Below are 21568 nucleotides of genomic sequence, written 5' to 3' on the forward strand. Positions count from 1 at the left end.
TGTTTGTTTTTTGTTTTTTCTTGAGACAGGGTTTCTCTGTCTCTTTTGAGGCAGATAATAAGTGTCAAATATTTTAAATAAAAAAGTATACCTTAAAAGGCTTTTTCACCTTGGATTTAAACTCAGATATTTTTATTTTATTTAGTTGGGTTTTCATTTGTTTTGTGATAGGTTCTCTCTGAGTGGCCTGGAACCTACATTGTAGACCAGACTTGCATTGAACTCACAGCATCCTGAGTGCTGGAATTAAAGGCGTGTATCACCACACCTCCTTCTTACATTTTTTTTTTCTAGGCGTGGTTTCTCTGTGGCTTTGGAGGCTGTCCTAGAACTAGCTCTTGTAGACTGGGCTGGTCTCAAAATCACAGAGATCCACCTGTCTGTCTCTCTGCCTCCTGAGTCCTGGGATTAAAGGCGCCACCACTGCCCACCCGCTTCTTACATTATTTTAACTTGCAATTTTCCTACAAACATAAATAGGCATTAGAAACAAAATTATTTTTGTAAGCTATATTTCTAGGTAAAGTACATTAAGACTTTTACACTTAAGATTCTTAGGGTCTAGATTTCTGTGACAATCTAGAGTTACTTGTTTTACTCTGTGAATATGTGCTTTTACTGTTTCAGATCAGTAGTGATTTCTCTTCGTCTTCTTCCAAAATTGTTTGGTACTTTTCAGCAGTTTGGTAGCAGTTATGATACACATTGGATTACAATGTAAGTGAACAAAGATACAAAATACTTTTTAAGATTTTTTTTGAAAGTTATATTATGCTTTGTAGTAGATTTTGTTGTGCCTAAGGGGGAAAAAAAGTTGGGTTTCATAATTTAAGTATTTTGCTACCCTTTTCTGTCTTCTAACCATGTGAACATTATCTATCTATCTATCCATTCATTTATTTATTTGTGGACTTCTTTTCTTTCTACTTTGAGAACAATACTGTAGATTTGATGCTCTTAACTATAGGGAGAAGGTTATTACAGTGACCACTGCAGAGAAACTCCTGAACAAGATCTGCAGTAAAACAAAGGCTTACATTTTCTTAGTTTTTCCCATCATTAAACTGGGATCATAGTAGTAATCTTAGCACTACTCTATTATTTCCTTGCATTTATGGAGAAGTTACGATTGAAGAATGCTGAACTGTTTGATTCAAGGGTTGTACCCTGGTAGGAAAAAGAGTGCTCATGCTTAGCTGTTAACAGTTACTCAGTAGTTGGTTTCTTATGTGTCTCTTACACGTTCTGATTCATAAGTGGTTTTGTTTGACTGGTGTTTTGTCTTTGATTTTGAGACCATCTCGCTTTGTTGCCTGACTTCACGTGATGCTTGCTCTGTAGTCCATAGTGAGTTCATGAGATGGTCTCCAAAACAAATCAATACCAAATGAGCAATTTTGTTTCTTCACAGGTGTTGAATTTTTCATTTAAAATACTCATTGTGGGGCCTAAAAAAGGACACATGTTCTTTTCTGGCCTTAGATTATCATCCATCCTGATGGCAACTTTCCAGGGAAACTGACAGCCTTTTCTGTTTTCCTTGTGGAGCACAGTTGAACACTTATGAAAACATCCATATACATGAGAAATAAACTAATGATAAATTAAAAATTTTACTTTAAAATTATTTAATTTAATTTTGTGGGTGTTTTGCCTGCATTTATGTTTATGTATCACATGGGTCTAGTGCCTGTGGAGGCTAGAAGAAGGTGTCTTATCTCCAGGGATTGAAGTAATAGATCGTGGCAATCTGCTATGTGTGTGCTGGAAATTGAACCTGGGGTGTTCTTTCCCACCAAGCTATCCAGTTTCCCCCACCCAAAAAAAAAAAACTCAACAAACAAAGAAAAAAATTACAATTTAAAAATTTTTTTGGAACAGTGCCTTATTATATATCTTTGGCTTGACCTGGAACTGGCTAAGTAGACCAGGCGGACCTTTAATTCATAGAGATGCACCTTCCTCCCATGTGCTGGGACTAAAGATGTTTTGCTGTCATCTGGGCAAATTGACTCATGTCTTTAATCCCAACAGTTTGAGGCCAGCCTGATCTGCAGGACAACTTCCCAGACAGTCAGGGCTACATAAAGAAAATAGTCAAATCAAAACAAAAATTTACACATTTGAAGACTTCTTATGCTTTCTCCTTTTCAGGTTTATTTTTTGTTTTCTGGCTCTTTCCCTTTACTAATGATTATTTTCTTCTACTTGGGCCAGGTGGGCAGAGAAAGAGCTGAACATGATGAAGCTTTTCTTTGACAATCTGGTGCATTACATTCAAGCTGTGAGAGAAGGAAGACAGAAGCATGCCTTGTAAGTATTTCTCCAGTTGGGTAGATGATTTCTCGTTCACGACAGATCATTTTCAGCTTTTCTTTCTTTCATTTATATGTAAGAAGTATAACTTTTTATGTAAAATTGTAAGAGAAAGAAAATCGAAGACCTGTTACAAGAGTTTCATGATGTTACTCCCATAATTCTTGGGACCTGGTTAACTTTTACTGCTGAAATTGAAATCATTGTTGTTATAGTGCAATGTAGTAATACTTCTATTTTAAAACTTGTAAGTATATTTTTAAGTTATTTATCTTACTTTATGCATTTGCATGTCTTGCCTTCCTGTGCATGCATATGATTTGTGGGCATCACTTTTGTGCCGGGTGTCCACAGAGGCCAGAAATGGGTACAGGAGACCCTGAAACTGGAGTTACAGACAGTTGTGAGTTAATCCATACACATGCTGGGGACTGCATCCAGGTCCTCTGGGAGAGCAGTCAGTACTCTTAACCACTGAGCCATCTCTAGCCCTACAGACCTTGTCTGAAAGCATAGGGCAGAGAGTGATTGATGAATACGCCCTGTATTGTCATCTGTCCTCTTATAACTGCATGCATGCTTTGCACTCATCATCCCCTTCTCCTTACACGTGTACACAGTAGTCAGTAAAAGAATGAAGTGCTAACGTTTCACAGATACACAACAGACCCTTTGAGGAAGACCGTCTCATTTTACAAATGAGAACACTAAAGGTAGGAAACAATAGATTACTTAACCAGGGCCACACATGTAGCAAAAGGGCAACTAGTGTTTATGTCTAAGCCATGTGTCTAGCACTTACATTTTTTATTCTTATTTATATTCTAAGTAGGAGTTTTTTTGTTGACTTGGAACTCATTATAGAGCCTGATTTGACCTTAATACTAGAATATTCCCTTAGTGGTGAAATCTCACCAATCTAGAGCTCTTTGTGTTAAGTGTTACAAATTGCCATCAGTGTGTTCATTCATATTCAAAGTAGACTAGTATCATGTGGACTGTAGGCCGTGTAATAATATTCATTTTTTTAAAGCACATTGATTTCATGAATTTAATTCATTTTTCACCCATCATGGAGATTATAATATGGAAATGTTGAAGTTTGGCCAAGGAAAAATTGTTAGATAAAAAAGAGAATTCATTTCTTTCTTTCTTTTTTTTTGGGGGGGGGTTTACGAGACAGGGTTTCTCTGTATTGTTTTGGAGGCTGTCGGACCAGCCCGGCCTCTGTCTTCCGAGTGCTGGGATTAAAGCCGTGCGCCACCACCGCCCGGCCGAGAATGTTAGAAAATTTCTTGGGACCCGGGGCTCCTTAGATAAAAGACTTAGCTAGGTTATTTTGGTATTAAAATTCCAAAGAGAGTTATTTTTGCTACTTGCTTACTTTTTATTTATGTTGTGTGGGTGCACATGTGTGAGTGTTGGTGATAGGTCAGTCTCAAGGATAGTTCCTTAGGAACTCTCTGCTGTATTTTTAACATAGGATTTTGCTAGGACCTGATGCTTTTTAAGTGGATTGGTTGGGATTAAAGGTGTGACCCACCACTGCCTGGCTAGAATAAAACTTTTCATTTTTTGTATTTAGTAGAAATTTATAAGTACTTCTATTATAAGATTGTTGGAATTATCTGTTAACTATGATAGTATGCTTGCTGCTGCTATATGTTGGCAAAGCAATTTGTGCGGCTCTAAACCCAATGTGTCAAATTTTTTTTATAAAAGAAGAACTCATAGTTTATTTTCATATCACAGAAACTATGCCATCAAAACACAGTTCAGTGGGTTGATGAAGAGCTCTTATAATGAAAGTCCAGCTGTTACCCTCACTCCCTACTTTGTCTCCAACCTTTCAGTGACTCCTTTCTGTAATATAACAGAACTCTTATTCTAGTTTTCAGCCTGGTCACATTGGGGTCTTTGACAAAAACCTTTCGTTCTCTTAAAGTATGGTCATTGGCAGAGGCATACAAACTCAATTCCTAGAAAACTATTGAAACTCATTTACTGAACCAGGCTCATAGCAACTTTTATATTACTATTAAATTTCATTTGGTTCATTATTTGTTTTTGAAATAATATTCGTAGCATCAATTTTGTATAGGCTATTTTTTATTAACTAGTTGTATACTGTGTTAAGTTAAATAATTCTACATGGATAATGATATAGCATATGCATTACAGATGAACATGTAGTCTGTCATTTGTTAACTCTTAATTTACATGGCTATCATAATTTTAATTTTAAAATGGCCTTCCTTTTGTTTACTGATGAGCGAGTTCCAGGACAGCCTCCAAAACAATACAGAGAAACCATGTCTCGAAAAACAAAAAACCACAAAAAAAAAACCCCTAATTTTGGAAATAAACTTTATTTATAGCCTGAAAATTTTTGTGAACTTGTTAATGCATACAGTTATATAATTAAGACAATGGGGCATTGTAAACAGTATAGAGTTTCTTCATTTTTGGTGTATGCTATGATTAGGAACATTATATGTCTTACTATAAGATATAGAATCTTGTTGGATGTGGTAGCCTAGACCTGTAATCCCAGGTCTTGGCATATTGAAGCAGGATGATTCCCTTGGGTTCAAGACCATTCTTCTATATGAAGACTTTGTTTCAAAAAAATCATGGAAAAAGAATCTTCTGTTAATTTCTTGAATGGTTCTTTGTAGGCAGTTAATTATTTGAATGGCTCTTTGTAGACAGTTAATTATTTCAATGGTTCTTTGTAGGTACAGCCATAGTGCCGAAGTTCAAGTTCGACTTCAGTTCCTAACTTGTGTGTTTTCAACTCTGGGATCACCTGATCATTTCAGTAAGATTTTAATTTCTATTACATTTATTTGTGTGCTTATACATGCACATGCCTATTAAGGGTATATGCAGAGATCATAGGACAACTTGAAGGAATTGGTTCTCTTTTATCAAAGACCCTAAGTTCTGGCCTCAAGACTTTTGTTAAGGGTTTAAAAAGAGACGCACCGCTGCATGTAGTGTAGGATCGAAGTCTCACACCACATTCTTTCTGCTCATGTGCTCTTTATTGTTCGTTTCTACTCTAATGCTGTCCTGCTTCTAACTTGTCCGTGCTTCTTCTTTCTTCCCCTCATTCCCTACAGACTTGCTTTCCCTGCATTCTTATCCTTCTATATTTGTGTTCATTTCTGCCAGCTACTTCATCCAGCCATTTCCTCCCAGTCTCCTCGTCCCAAAATACTTTTCCAAGATGTTTTAAGCAAAGGATGAGTTACAGAGTGTGGTCAGGAGTACTTACTTTTCTAAGCTAGTCAATGAAAGCAGAGCCATAACCATGGCAAATAAGGTCCCAAGGCCATAGGACCAGACAAGGAAGGCACAGTGCCCAATGACACATATCTATCGTTGGTAGACTGGAAAATGAAGTATAGGCTTGTTTTAAGGTTAATGTGATGTTAGCTTGGGACAGCACTTTCCTATCTGCTGACAGAGAGAATCCAGGACATTCTTGTTCTCTATCTCTCTGAGAGGTATGGCTCAGCAACTTTAGACATTTCTGTCCTTGGGCATATGTGAATGTCTCAATAGAAGTCTCTTTGCCTGGACACTAACACTGACCAACTGTCTGCCAAGGAAGATAACTGCAGGCGGTAGACCTGGCTGAGAGAGCGTAATGATTGTGATTACTTTCTTGCCAGAATCACACATTGCTGGGGGAGTCATCCACATATGCCAATGCATAATTAAAACACTGCTGGAGTTTGGGGGATGAATCCCACCATAGAAAAGGTTGTGCCAAGACTTCACAGGGAATTTACAGTAAGGACAGTGACTATTTATAAAGCAAATACTCCCACCGTCCTTTGTGTGCCCCCCCTCCATTGGAAAATGATCCATGATGGTCAGCTGCGTTCTTGCTGCATGTGGGCCCTAGCGCTCTCCACCATATGGGCTGTAGATAATGGACTTGTCAGGTGGCAAGTACCTTAACCTACCTAGATATTGGCTTTAGACATTCCAGTAAAACATTTTTGATGGGCATTTCAAAGTAAACAACATCCCCATGACTTTTCATAATAATTTTTAAATATTTGTGCTAAGATTGTTGAGTAAGCATTTACTATTAACAGTTTCTTGTAGGCATTATTAAAGTATAAGCATGGTCATGATAAATTCTCTTTCTGGCTTCACTGCTTTCAAGTGTTAGTTTCTCCAGAGCTAAGCGTCATCTTAAAGTAAAACATTGGGAATAGGAGAAAATACTACTTTAGGGTAACTAACTCTTTCATCATGATTTTTTGGAATCCTGTAATTTTAGTTAAAAATAGCCATAAATTTTATTCTTTGGGCTAATTTTTCCCAAAATTACTTCGGTTCATAGGTAGTATTTGCAAGTTTCAATTATATTTCAAGTAATTTAAACTACGTCATTGATTGTTTTTCTCTTTTTTAAGGTACAGATCACTTTGGTATGTTTAAGAATGGGGCCAAATCTACATGATAACTATTCTCACATAGAAGAGCAATCGTGATTCTGTTGGCCAATGCTCTTGTTCTCATCATGCTGATAGTGTATTTCTCTTGTGTGTAATTCATTCACATTTAGGCTAATAGGAAGTTCACCTAACATTGGGATACCAACAGATTCCAAAAGTAAAACATCTTTTCTATAGCATATTTGTTTTGTTTTATTGGTTCATTTTATACCTGTATCACTAAAAACAAAACAAGATAGGAAATAAAATAATTATGATCCGTATAAATAATTTCTGATAACTGCCGAGTTTATGTTTATTTTATTTAGTGTAGCTTCTCTACAAAACCTTTAGTTACTGTGTAGATAAAACCACCAGCCGAAAAAAAAAACCCCAAAACCAACCACTCTACCCAGATGATAATAGTATTGTAAATATAGTGTAGTTATGTTTAATTATGCTGGGTGCATTAAAAAGAACAAAATTGAAAAAATTATAAAAAACTAACAAGATTATTAAGTAACCCAGATTAGCCAAGTAGTTTTCCCATTGCCGAACCGGAAGCCGAACTCCGGGAAAAGAGACCGAGACTTCCTGTGTGCTGTCTTTTATGCCTTCCCCCGTAACGCCCCTTAGCCATGCCCAAAAGTGGGCCTGGCTAGTGACGTAGTTCACCGCCTACGTACGTATACGTCTTTACTTCTGGCCTTATATGTCTTTAGTCATGCCTAAAGTGGGTGTGGTTAGCGGTGTGGTAAACCGCCCTTTTATTACCTCATTTGTATGCGCCTCTAGTAAGTCACATGTTTAATGGCGGCATACAGACTTCCTCCTACAATTCCCCTTTTAGTCTAAAAACGGACAACTAACTTGTGTCCATGAACAAAATGTATCAAACATTTATTCTATCTAAACCTAAACTTATCTGAAAGAAACACCCAAATCTGAACACCTCCTTCCAATCCCAACTCTAAAATAATTGAAAACTAACACTAACAGGTGTAAACTATCTTATAATATCAATAGTAGGGAGAGGGGGCGTGGAATTCTCAAAACTAGTTCCTGCTGAGATGGGATGATGATAATCTCATGGGGACCTGTGAGAAGAAAAATGTTAGTATAACAAAATCTCAGTAGATCAGACAGTCTCTGTATGGGAGGAGATGCTTGATTGAAGTTCCTGACTGGGGTTCTAGTGTTGATTGAAGCTCTCATCTGAAGCTCTGGCCAGATTGTAGAAGATGTGCTATTTCGGTTTCTTGGTCCGGAGTTGTGTAGAGTGATGTAGTTTCAAGCCAGTTTCAGGATAGTGCTTGTCAGGTGGAGTCAATGATGTGGGGCAGTTCAGATGCCTCCAGTCGAAGCAGGTGAAGTCAAGGAAGTGGATCCTCATTCTCTTTCTGAAGCAGTTGAAGATTGCTGTCAGGAAATCCCTTGTTCTCTGGAAAACTCAAACATTAATGTTAACAAAGAAATATTTTAACTTTCATATGTATGCATACTGGAAGAGGTGACAATAGGGAAGATGGCAAACCTGAAGGAAATCCACAGATAACAGTCCCTAATTTTATTTTCTTCTGTCTTATATCAATGGCTCTTTGATATAATACAGAAATTCTGAGTTGTATTTAAATAATATGCTTGAGTTTAGAGTAGGAGAGCCAATCCAACTCCAAAGCCAGCTTCAGTTAAATGAATGGGGACTGAGGTATGTGAAGAAATAAAGATAAAAGGGTACTATGAAAAAACAATATAGAGAGATTTAGACTTTGATACCACACAGTGAGTTACTGTTTGTTTGATGGTCCTCAGGGTAGCTGTTCAGCGGACTTCAGCAATTCTAGTTATGCAATTTTCCAAAATTAACAATATTTTATTTTGTGGAATTGTTTAACTGTATTATCTTGTTCTTTTTAATAAGCTGTTGAATAACATACTAAACATTTCCTGTAGTTTGTTACCTCTTAAGTTTTTAAGATTTATCATCTGTATTTATCCATTATCCTGTTTGTTTTAGTCAGCCCTCCCTCGTTCCTTCCCTCTCTCCCTCCCTCCCACCCTCCCCCCTCCCTCCGTGCAGGCAGGTGGAGAACAAGTTGTAGGCCAGGGTGAGCTATGTAGCAGTGTCCTATTTCACACCTTCCCTCGGAAATTAATGAAGTACAAAATTTATTATTTTTGTTTAGGACTAAGTTTAGAGCAAGTTGACATTTTATGGCACTGTTTAGTGGAAGACTCTGAATGCTATGATGACGCACTTCATTGGTTTTTAAACCAAGTGCGGAGTAAAGATCAGCATGCGATGGGAATGGAGACCTATAAGCATCTTTTCCTGGAGAAGGTAATTATGCACCTTAGAATCTTATTTGTCTATTTTCCTATGTGTGTTTAGTGTATTACAGAAGTGTGACTTCTGTAACATTCTTTGTCTTTTATTCCTCTCTTCTGTATAGCTTTTACATTTAACAAATGCATCAGTTTTTGGTGATGCTAATATAAGTTTTTCAGTTCAGATTTACCTGTCATGTTATCTTTTATTTTAATTAAATGTAAATTTAGTTTGTTTCTAAACATAATTAATCTATTATTTATTCGATAATTCTGAGCAAATAGAATAAGGTTGGCACTAATTGTAAATGTTGGTATTTGGGTATTTATTTTTAAAAGTGATTGTCAGTTTGAAGTGTGTGCCCATAACGACAAATAGAAGACCTGTGTCCATGAGTCTTCTTGAGTTAAATTCCATAATTTCAGTCTGTCTTTTGGCTAAGTATAAGCTAAGTTAGCTACTTGGGAAGGTCTTATAAGAAGTAAAGTAGTGATAGTAACGTCCTTGTTTCTATCCGTCATAACCAGATGTTGCAGGTAGTCAATTTTATATAAACTAAAACATTCACACCAATGATTGTTACAGCAGGTGTGTGTTGGTTGTGGCGGTACATGCCTATCATCTCAGTATGTGAGCGTTGGGGACAGAGGGTCAGGCATTCAGCATAGCAAGGTGGACGTCAGCCTGGGCTGCATGAGACTGTGTCTGAAAAATGGTGTTTTGTTTTTTCCCCGTTTTTTTGTTTTTGTTTTTTCTCCCATTTTCTTAATGCCTTTTTTTTTTAATTATCAAAGTGCACTGGAAATTCATAATGTCTTGTGTTAACAATATAATGAATGAGCTTTAGGGCAAAGTACGAATAGAATTTTATTTGTCTTAGATTTTGTCCTTCAATACAAACTACATTTACTCCATTTCATATAAGTGTATATGGTTATAGTATCTAGTAGATGACAAAATGTCTTTATTTACTTTCCCTGGTTTGTGTGTGTGTGTGTGTGTTTATAATTGAAGTGCACATCAGTCAGGTGCAGATAATTGAAGCACATGCCTCTTTAGGCTTTATATGAATAGACTTTTATTAAGTTATTTAAATGATCAAATTATTGCCAGATCTTTTCTGATAATTTTCCTCCTATATTGTCTTTAGTTAAATCAGTAATCTAATAAAATAGAATCTGTTAATATTTTTTTCTTTAAGATGCCCCAGCTAAAACCTGAAACAATCAGCATGACTGGCTTAAACCTGTTTCAGCATCTATGTAACTTGGCTCGATTGGCTACCAGTGCCTATGATGGCGGCTCACACTCTGAGGTAAGACATTATTAATGTTCTATCAGATCAGCTTGTGAGATGTTTCTTGTCTTCAAATTAGATTACCAAGTTAGCTTTCTATTAACTTTGACTTTGTTATAAATTTTAAGAACGTTTATAAAATTAATTTCAAGTGTCTTCCCCCACCTTCCCTCCAACAGGGTTTCTCTGAGTAGCCTGGGCTGTCTTGGAACTTGTTCTGTAACCCAGGCTGGCCTCAAACTCACAGAGATCTGAGTGTCTCTGCCTCCTGAGTGCTGGGATTAACGGCGTGCACCACCCCTGCCTGTTATTACAAGCTTTATATGTTAAAGCAGTTTTGGTATTGTGGTTTTGTTTTATTTGCCAAGGAAAACTATGCTGGTTTGTTTAGAAGGAGAGGCGTCTGTTCTGAAATTCTCTTTGCAGATCCTGAAAACATCAAATATTTTATGAAAGACGTAGTGAGTGTGAAATGACTTTTAAATACACTTGTTTATTTGTATTTTATATTCTTCTAAAATAAACTGTTAGTTAAAGCTCTCCTTTTAGTCAGCTAAGAAGTACCTTTTTATTTTTGAGGTATTATTTGCAGTTAAGTTTGTTTTATATCAGATGGAGAAAATTGTCATCTGTATTATAAAAAGTAATTTTAGAGCTGGTGATATTCAGATTCATTCTTGGCTACAGAGAGATTTCTAGACCATCCTGGGTTATTATTTATTCATGTATACTTGTGCTCTTCTTGCATACAAGATGGTTGTGAGCTACCTGCACCATGTGGTGCTGGGAATTTAACTCAGGACCTCTGAAAGAACATCCCTTAACCATTGAGTTATCTCTCCAGACTGTAGGGCTTGTTTTGTTAGTGTTTCCAATGTTTTAATCTTAGCACTGGTATTTTTATGTTTCTATTTAATAATTTCGAGGTAGACTTCAGCTGTTTCTGTGCAGCATTTAGCAGAAACATTTCTTTTGATATCTCAAAGTTAACACGACTAAATTGAATAAGAATTTGGTTACTCTGTCCATTGAATTATGAGTAGACTGCTTGAAAGTGGTAGCTTTATCAGTGTAACTTCAGAGAAAAGCATCGCAGTAATGTGCAAATTATTATCGTTTGTTGATTTTATTCCTTTGTAGCATGTTTTATATAATTGAAGTTTTCCATAGTATATAATTTATTAAGCATTATATTATCTTCCTGCTTTATAGAGAAAAACAGTTGGCTTTAAACTGGGTGTTGGTAGTTCTCACCTTTAATCCCAGCACTGGGGAGGCAGAGGCAGGCAGATCTCTGTGAGTTCGAGACTAGCCTGGTCTACAAGAGCTAGTTCCAGGACAACCTCCAAAGCCACAGAGAAATCCTATCTCGAAAAAAACAAAAACAAACAAACAAAAAAATTGGCTTTCAAAGTTCTTTATTTCCTGAGGAAGTTTGTAAGCTTTTATTGATAATGATGATTATATTTCATAATGTCCAAATACTATATATTTCCTTTATAAAATATTAAAGTTTAATGTTTAATTTCACATTGGATATTTTAATCTAATAATCTGCCATTTAACACACACAATTTAAAAATGTTTTGTTTTTAATTCTTAGCTGTGTGGTATGGACCAATTTTGGGGCATTGCATTAAGAGCACAATCAGGTGATGTCAGTCGAGCAGCTATTCAATATATTAACTCCTACTACATTAATGGTAAGTAATTTCAAGATTTCTCTTTTTGTTTCTTTACAATTTTGGGGAGCACTTTATTTTTTGTGCATATGTTTGCCTGAATATGTCAGGTGTGTGCAGTGCCACAGAGACCATAAGAGGGTGTCAGGTTTCCTGGAGCTGCAGTTACAGATGGTTCATGGGAGTGCTGGGAATTGAGCCTGATCCTCTGGAAGATCAGCCAGTGTAAGATCAGCCAGTGTCCTTAATTGCTGCATCGTCTTACTAATTCTTTTTCTGAAACTCAGTCTTGCTATGTATCCCTGGTTGGCTTGGAAGTCTCAATTCTTGAACCTCAGTTTCCTGAGTGCTAGATTAACAGGAAACCCCTAGTTCTCCTAAGAATTTTTTATGTGAAGAAATTTGATTAAGTTTCAGTTTGGTTCATTTTATTTAGTGCAGGTAAATAAGCAATGTAAAAGTATAATGAATGTATGTCTGAGTTTCAGGTAAAACGGGTTTGGAAAAGGAGCAAGAATTTATTAGGAAGTGCATGGAAAGTCTTATGATCGCATCCAGCAGTCTCGAGCAGGAATCGCACTCAAGTCTCACAGTTATAGAAAGAGGCTTGCTTATGCTGAAGACACATCTAGAAGCATTTAGGAGAAGGTAATTTTATACTGTACTGCAGAATGAATTTCAGTATTTTTTTGTTAACATGTCTAAAGTTATTCTTAAAGTTCTTATCATGGGCATGATTTGCCCAAACTAAATAGGTTGTAATGGAAATTGTTGCTGTAGAAACTTATGTGTCATTTGCCATTGAGGCTCAGCAGTTATGCATGAATAAGGAGTTGACAGAATTACATTTCGACAGAGATGTTAGTTATGACTAAAAGGCAGGAATACCAACACTGAGACAAGTTACAATACAACTCTCCCCAGCACCATCATAGAATCTTTCATATTTTATCAAGTTGAATCATTTGTTTCATTTGCTGTTTTTTTTTTTTTCTTCCTGGACTAGGAAAGAGTATTTTAATTTTGAATTTCCATTTACCATGGAAACATGACCAAAACTTTCTGTGTTAATGAATATCTGTATAATTAATTTAGACATACCCTGTGTAATACAGAAATAAAGCAAATTAACATTTATGAATATACCAACCGAAATGAAAGGTGAGTAGATAGTTTTAATTACAAAATTCTGTTTGTTAAAAGTCATTTAACCATGAGTATTGATGTGAAAGTACTAAGAACTGTGTTGAAAATTTCTTAAAATCTTAATTTCTTTCAACTTCAGATCTTAGTTTTGACATTTATAAAATCATGTACATTTCATATTTTTGACATTTTACCGAACTGGTAGGAAATACTGAGTGAGAAAGATAATCCTACACCACATTTTTTATAATGTGTATACATGATTTGAAACATTCGTGTAGTGCAAGATTATTTTATAGTTTGTAGAAATTTACTGTAATTCCTGTGTTTTGAAAAATTGTATAAGAGAACTAGATTTTTTTTGCATAGAAACATCAGAACCTTTACTACTTTAGAGAAATAAACATTAAGCAAATGTGGGGGTCTTATTCAAATTATTTAAAAAGATTAACACAAACTTGTGTAACTCAAACATTACATTAAGATATTATGTATGGGGCATAAGTCATGTAATTGCTCTGTTTTCTATTAGGCTTGCTGTAAATGATATACTAATTTACTTATAAAAGAATTTTTTGCTGTGAAGAGCAGCAAACTGGCATGTTAGTGCAAATCCTTAGGTCCTGGGCATTATAGTTTCACCAGAACTCTATTTTCATTTCCAAGGGTTCAGTAGTACCTTTCATGAGTCCATAAACTCTCTTCTCATACATACTAGTTTTTTCCTACTGTGGAGAAGTGGGCTGTGTCTTTCGTATGTATCTTGATTTATTTTATGCTAAAATTAATATTGCTGTTAAGTTGTATGAACGTCTACTAGTAAGCCATTAATTACATAAAATTGAATAAAAAAAATCCAAAGCAGTAGCTTATGTTATGTGTTGCCTAACAGATCTCATCTTGTCTCTCTGTTCATCAAGTGCTCAATTTGCTTAGTGTTACAAATTTAAATTACTTGTCATGTAGATAAAGATTTGAAATACCTTGTACAATAGTGAATAATAGTAATATCTTAATGAATTTACCTTTTAGAGAAAGGTTTAATCTCAGCAGTGATTTTCATTCAAAAGTGATATTGTTTCTTAGGAGCAGTAATATCTGGAAACATGTGTTGTGATACCGTTAGGACACAAGGTTGAATTGGTTTTGATTGAATGGAAACCAGAGATGCTGGTGAACATTTTATGGTGTATAAGGTAGCCTGCCTGTTGTCTCCAAGAACAATTTTAGTTATTGAGCTCAAAATGTCAGTGGAAGCAGGATGGAAAAACTAAAACTTGAAATTCAATAGAAGACATTCTTTAATTACTCTTTTGTTCACTCATAGACCTGGGTGTTGTTTCACTTGTAGGAAACAAGTTAATTTCTGTCCCTTTATTTCAGAACTCCCGATTAACCTTAGACATTCATTTATTTATTCATTCATTCATTCATTCATTCTTTAAAATCAAGAAACTGAGTCTTGTCTTCCACAACTGAAAATGAATTAGAGAATTTTCAAGAATTTAGTATGTGTCATGGTAGATGCCTGTGGGTGTCGGGGAAGAGTCTTTTTATGAATTTATTTCATTTTTATATGCATGAGTGTTTTGCCTACATATATATGTGTACCTGGTGCGTGCCAAGGTCCAAGGATGCCATAAGAGTGTTACCAGATCCACTGGAACTGGAGTTGTGGGCAGTTTGAGCCACTGTGTGGTTGCTGAAAATTGAACATCAGTGCCTCCGCAAGAGAACATCATTCTAGCCACTAAAATTAGGCTTTTAGTCAATAAAATCTAATTACATTCTGTTAAACTGATTTACATTATTTGAATGTATTATATCTGAAGAGTCTTTCTCTGAATGTATTTTTTAAACCTTTTCTTCTAAATGTAAAAATGGTAATTCAATACTTCATTATTGTATTAATGATGAATTCTGTTTTACATTCCTCCTGCTTCTCCTCCTATTCCCTTTAAATAAATAATTGTATAGATTTTTCTCCTTCAATAATTTTTCTGGGAGTCTGTTTTAATTAAGAATCTTAACTGTCTTTGAAGTATACCAACTATAGATTCACTATTTTGAATCTATAGTTGGTATAACCTTTTATGGACTTTTCCATTTTATAAGATATTAAAATCTTCTGTAATATTAAAGTGTTCTAAATGGTCTCCTCTGTGTATGTGTTTTGTGTTGTTTTAGGTTTGCATATCATCTGAGACAGTGGCAAATTGAAGGCACTGGCATTAGTAGTCATTTGAAAGCACTGAGTGACAAACAGTCTTTGCCTCTAAGGGTTGTATGTCAGCCTGCTGGACTTCCTGACAAGGTAGTTACCAAGGATGAATTCCCAAGAGTGGTTCCATTTCTTCTTTCAAATCTTTGACTGTTGTTTTGGGGCCCGGCAGTTTATTTGTGATCTGTAATTGGTTGCATCCTGCTTTCAGATGACTATTGAAATGTATCCCAGCGACCAGGTAGCAGACCTTAGGGCTGAAGTAACTCATTGGTATGAAAACTTACAGAGAGAACAAATAAGTCAGCAAGCTCAGCTTCAGGAGTTCGGTCAAAGCAGCAGAAAAGGAGAATTTGCTGGTGAGTTAAACCCTTGGCGTGTTGAGTGCAGTTTCAGGCTTTATTGTTTGACACTGACTTGGTCCATGCCCTCTTGTTGTGTCACTTCTTCAATGAAAGGATGTTCCATTGTTGGTGGGGTTTTTTTATTTCCTTTTTTTTTTTTTTTTTTTTTTTTTGTGGTTCTTTCGATTAAATTTTGCAAATGAGATCTTAACTCTGGTGTCCAAGCTGACCTAGCACACACTGTGTAGCCCCAAGCTAGACTCAGACTCTCAGGAATCCTCCTGCCAGGGTTTCCACAAGTGCTGGATTTACAGATGTGAGCCATCACACTTGCCCAGACAGATTATAAGCAACTGAAATTTGTTTCTCACTGTCTGCAAAGAGTAAGATTAAGGTACCAGAATCTGGTAAGGGTTGCTTTTAGTACAGTGCTTTCCACTCTTGCTTGCAGAAAGAGAAGGTCGGAAAGACAAAGAGACCTCCTGTGCCCATACCTTTGCACAGGTATAAATGCATTTGTAATGGCCTTGCCCTTGTGTCTTAACCTCTTCCCAACAAATCTCATCTCCAAACACAAGTGCACAACGGAATCAATTTCAGTAACACAGCAATTTTAAACCTTTAAACGTCCTAACGGCTACTTCCCTGCTGTTGGTATCATTTGTGTTAGGTATCAGTAGAACAGTGATTGGGCTATTGTTTGCAAACATCATTTATTTTTCAGAGAATTCTTCTTAGGCTTTCTAAAATAAAATTTTTATTTATTTTTTATTGTGTGTGGTATGTGAATTCTACGGTGTGCATGTCGCAGTTCAGAGACAAGATGTAGGAACCAGTTGTACCATGTGGGGTGCAGGGGTCAAACACAGGCCAACAGTCTGGCATTGGTGCATTTGGATCCTAAGATTTCTCTATAATCTCTCTCTGGGTTCTTTTGATATGACCATAAAAATGATTTGGGGCTTGATATGATAAAAACCTTGTAATTGTTGATGACCTTAGATGTCCACTTACTGCTAATTACCTAGTTTTTTCCAATAAAGCTTTTGATGTAGAAGTTTTGGATTAGGAATGATCTATTAGTAAAGGATACATGTGTTGTAAATATTGGAAAATTCTGAATTCTAAAACATTTTTGGATATAAATGTTCTGCATATGTTTAGGTAAGGAATACCAAACTATTTAAATTTAGCCAAGGGATTCTTAGTTTGTACAGGATATTGGTGTATATTTAAAACAAAGACCAAAAAGCTCATTCTTAGATGTTTCATGAATCTCTCGTCTTTTAAAGTAATATTTTAGTATCTTTCACTAAGTCCAAAAGATTTGACTGCCATATGTTTTAAGATGAATTCATCTGTATCTCCTTGGGGCAGTGAGATGGCTTAGGGGTGAAGGTGCTCATTAACAAACCTGATGACTTGTTTTTGATTATGGGGTCACATGGTGGAAAGAGAGTAGCACTAGATCCCTAAAATTATCTTTTGACTTCTACACACATGTGCCATGCAATGTTTGTTTACACACACACACACACAGAGAGAGAGAGAGAGAGAGAGAGAGAGAGAGAGAGAGAGAGAGAGAGAGAGAGAGAGAGAGAGAGAGAGAGACTAGTAAGTAATTTTAAAATATCAGTCTTAAAAAAGGTTTTCATGCACATTTAATTCAGTCACTAAAGAGACAAAGGCAGGTGATCTCCATAAGTTCGAGGTCAGCTTAGTCTACACAGCAAGTTCCAGGATAGTCAGATCTACACAGAGAAACCTTATTTTGAAAAACTAAAGCAAACAAACAAACAAAAAGGTTTTGAAGATCTGGAGTTAACAGTAGATGATAAGGGAAGATAATAGATGCATTCAAGTCTCTCTCTTAACAACTTAGCTTCCTTGGTAATAGTATATTCTGAAAGTTTCCGTGTTCTTTTTGAGATGTAGAGTTTGTTGCAGGACAGAACCTTGATCATTTGATCTCATTTTCAGTACTAAAACCTTAGGTTGTTTTCAGCCATTTTTCCTTCCTCTCTCTTCTCTAACTGGTGACTAGACCTAGACTTTATGTGTGATCACTGTTACTGAGTATACTTTTTGACATAGGATTTTACCTGCCAAGTTACTCAGACTGGTCTACAAATTGAGGTCTGCTTGCTTTCCTTTTTCATATAACTGGAATTATAGGTGTGTGGTGCCACACTCACATTCAGTTACTTGGTTGTTGTAAGTAGTGTCCCAGAGACTATCCTTGTATGTACTGTATGTACTTCATGTATTTGAGTAAGTATGTTGATACTGAATTTCTGGTCCAAGAATTATTTGCTTTACTTATGGTAAAATGCATCACAAATAGAGACTGAAGAAATGGCTCACTGGATAAAGGCCTACCACACAAGTGTAAGCACCTGAGTTTGAATTGCTGTTGCTATGTAAAAGTCACATATTAGCAGCCTGACAATAATCCCAGCCCTAGGGAAAAAGGTAGACATCCCTCCTCCTAGAAGAGGATGTAACCATAAAGGAGACTTCCACATTCAGTGTGAGACCCTGTCTAAAAATAATGTGGAGAGTGGGAGAAGATGACACCCAAAGTAGACCTGTGTCCTCGACAGGCCCATGAACACTTGTGTAGATGTGAGTGTACCCCATACACATTTCAATGACTAGTTTATTGAATATACTGATGGATCTTGGGTAGTTTTTTTTTCTCCATATAAGCACTTGGGTTTTAATGATACAACGTTTGCTTTGTTTTGCTTTGTTGTTGGAAAATAAGAGTAAGTGTTCAGTTGAACAACACATGCTGGTTTCTTGTGCATCTAATGCGTTAAGGAATCTGAGTTTTCAGTTTTTAGTCCTGAGGGAAATGCAGTAAGTTTCAAAAAGGCTCTTGTCTTTTACATTTGTAACTCAGGAGTTACATTGAAGTTTAGTGAACAGTGGATTTATTGCTGCATTGTATTATTGTTAGCAAATTGCATTAACGATTTATTTTCCTTTTCTGTTGTTTTTAAGGTGGCCTCATGGGGCCTGTTAGGATGATCTCGTCTGGACATGAATTAACAACAGACTATGATGAAAAAGCCCTTCATGAGCTTGGTTTTAAAGATATGCAGGTATGTACATAAATTGTGGTTTGAGTTTTAGTTATCTCTTGGCTCATAAAGTTAATAATTGAATAGTTGGAGTGAGGAAGTCTTCTACTTCTTACTACTGTGCTTTGAAATTTTAAATGGGGTTATAGTGTGCCTCAGTTTTATTAAATATATTTTTTCCTACTTCTTATTTTGTCTGTCTGTCTTTTTGTTTTTTAGATGGTATTTGTGTCTTTGGGTGCACCAAGGAGAGAAAGAAAAGGAGAAGGTGTTCAGCTGCCTGCATCTTGCCTGCCACCACCTCAAAAGGACAACATTCCAATGCTTTTGCTGTTACAAGAACCTCATTTAACCACTCTCTTTGATCTATTAGAAATGCTTGCCTCGTTTAAACCACCATCAGGAAAAGTGACTGTGGATGACAGTGAGGTAATGATCAGATTTCTTTCCCATATTTTTTGTTAAGAAATATTTCTAATCTCCTAACATTAAAGCCTAGGAGCCTATTTTTTGTTTGTTTGTTTTTCTTTTGTTTTTGTTTTTGGAGACAGGGTTTCTCTGTGTATTCCTAGCTTCTTAAAAGTCACTTTGTAGACCAAACTGCCCTTGAACTCACAGAGATCTGGCTGCCCCTGTCTCCCACGTGCTAGGTTTAAGGTGTGCACCACTGTCACACAACCTAAGTAACTTTTTTTGTTTGTTTCGTTTTTTGTTTGTTTGATCTATTTGTTGTTGATTTGACTGTTTAAGTGCTTAATATGCCCTAGGCATATTACAATAAAAGTATTTGTTTACAAAGTGGATCAAAATAGGCAATTTGAGGCTCCATTGAATGAATCAGCTGTAGAGGACAGCTGACATGCCTTATAGGTATGCTAACAAGTAAATATTTTCAGATAAAATAGGTTTTATGGATGAAATCTGCTATGCATTTAATTTTAAGGGGAACGTAAGTGGAAGCAAACCACTTGCATGTTGTTTGGTTTGGTATTGTTTCTGTGAGACCATCTGAAATCTGAATTAAGAGGATGAGAAAGAACCAGTTATGGAGATGAGAAATGACCTGGATACAGCAGTCTCATCATTTTTATGATTGAATTGGGCCCAAAGCTCCGGTGTTCATTCTGAGAGATGTTAGTGGATTCTGGCTGGGACTCAGGTGCTGTTTCTCAGAGGATCTTCATAGGACAGCTTCTGAAAACTACTGCTGTCAGCTCTGCTGTGGTCTCTGTCAATGGTCACTCATGGTCCAGCCTCTGAAGTTTAAATTTTTATTTCTTCTGATCTAGCTTGATAAAATGGTTGTTCTTATTTATTCAGAGTTTAAAATGTGAAGAGCTTCATCTTCATGCAGAAAATCTGTCAAGACGTGTGTGGGAGTTGCTGATGCTTCTTCCTACGTGTCCAAACATGTTGATGGCATTCCAGAATATTTCAGATGAACAGGTGAGCTCACAGACTCTTTCTACTCCCTTGCTCGATGTTTGTCTGCATATATAAGGGGAGGACAGAGGTCATTGTTGGATTTCCCTGCCACCCCATGTGCTCACTTTCTCTTGGTCTCTCTGACTGTCTTGTTACTGAACTTGTAACTTGATTGGGCTAAGTTGACCTTTGAGTCAAATATATCTTCCTGTCTCTGTCCGCCCAAGGTAGTAGTACAGACATGTGATAGCTATATCCATCTTTTTCAAAGGGTGCTTGCGATCCAAACTTAAATCTTGTGTGGAAAGTGCATTACTAACTCAGCCATCTCACCAACCCCTCTTTGCTAATTTAATAGGAAAAAAGGTGTCAGTTTACATACCATTTTCTTTTATGTTACATGACTTTAGAAAAATGGGGATTGACCTTTTTATAAAAGATTTTATTTTCTGTTTGTATGAGTGCTTTGCCTATATGTATGTCTGTGCACCAAGTGTTTTCCTGGGGTTTGCAGAAACCAGAGAAGGGTAATGATCCTCTGAGACTGGAGATGGATGGCCATTTGGGTGCCAGGAATTGAATAGGAGTCCTTTACAAGAACACTCAGTGCTCTTAACCACTGAGCCATCTCTCCAGCCCTGGATTTGTTTTTTGTTAATGAGGCTTTGAAAAATTGTTTTGAATATTTCTTTTTGACAACAAAAGTAGTAAAGTTTAGATAAATATAAAGTGATGAAGTGATATCCACCAGACCTTTTAAAAATTGTTATACAAATCAAATGACGTAATTGGGAAAACAAGGCAGATGTTTAATATATGTTTGACAGTTTTCTTCTACTGGATACTGGATTTCATTATAAGTATGCCTTACGATGAAAGATTACTTTAAAAAAGATTTATAGACTAGTGGTGGTGGTGTATGCCTTTAATTCCAGCACTTGGGAGGCAGATTTCTGTAAGTTCCAGGCAAGTCTGGTCTGCCAAACCAGTTCTAGGATAGCCAGAGCTGCACAGAGAAACCCTCTCTCCACAAACAAAATAGAAAAGTTTATTACTTTCAATGATGCATTCTTGTGTGGGGGCGTGTCCACTTGAATAAAAGTGCCTGTTAAAGCCAAAGAGGGTGTTGGATCCCCAGGAGCTGGGGTTAGGTGGTTGTTAGCCATCCTGCATTGGTTCTGGGAACCAAACTCAGCTCCCCTGCAAGAGCAGTATGTGTTCTTACACTTGGTCATTTTTCCATCCCCAACATTACTCTCCCACCC

The 21568-nt window shown here is 36.4% G+C and overlaps 1 protein-coding gene across 2 annotated transcripts in view; it reads left to right on the forward strand.

Annotated features, from left to right (window-relative positions):
* Nucleotides 1–21568, forward strand: part of Usp34 (ubiquitin specific peptidase 34) — a 178529-nt gene that overhangs the window by 71075 nt on the left and 85886 nt on the right. For both annotated transcript variants that reach the window (XM_040733172.1, XM_040733173.1), the window contains exons 19-30: nucleotides 628–717; nucleotides 2218–2313; nucleotides 5055–5137; nucleotides 8960–9114; nucleotides 10304–10417; nucleotides 12003–12102; nucleotides 12570–12729; nucleotides 15415–15541; nucleotides 15660–15807; nucleotides 18799–18899; nucleotides 19098–19307; nucleotides 20199–20324. In XM_040733172.1, coding sequence (XP_040589106.1) covers nucleotides 628–717; nucleotides 2218–2313; nucleotides 5055–5137; nucleotides 8960–9114; nucleotides 10304–10417; nucleotides 12003–12102; nucleotides 12570–12729; nucleotides 15415–15541; nucleotides 15660–15807; nucleotides 18799–18899; nucleotides 19098–19307; nucleotides 20199–20324 — 1510 coding nt within the window. The remainder of the gene's footprint in view (nucleotides 1–627; nucleotides 718–2217; nucleotides 2314–5054; nucleotides 5138–8959; nucleotides 9115–10303; nucleotides 10418–12002; nucleotides 12103–12569; nucleotides 12730–15414; nucleotides 15542–15659; nucleotides 15808–18798; nucleotides 18900–19097; nucleotides 19308–20198; nucleotides 20325–21568) is intronic.

Source organism: Mesocricetus auratus, unplaced genomic scaffold (assembly GCF_017639785.1).
Source record: "Mesocricetus auratus isolate SY011 unplaced genomic scaffold, BCM_Maur_2.0 Super-Scaffold_100029, whole genome shotgun sequence".
In the NCBI taxonomy this organism is placed as follows: Eukaryota; Metazoa; Chordata; class Mammalia; order Rodentia; family Cricetidae; genus Mesocricetus; species Mesocricetus auratus.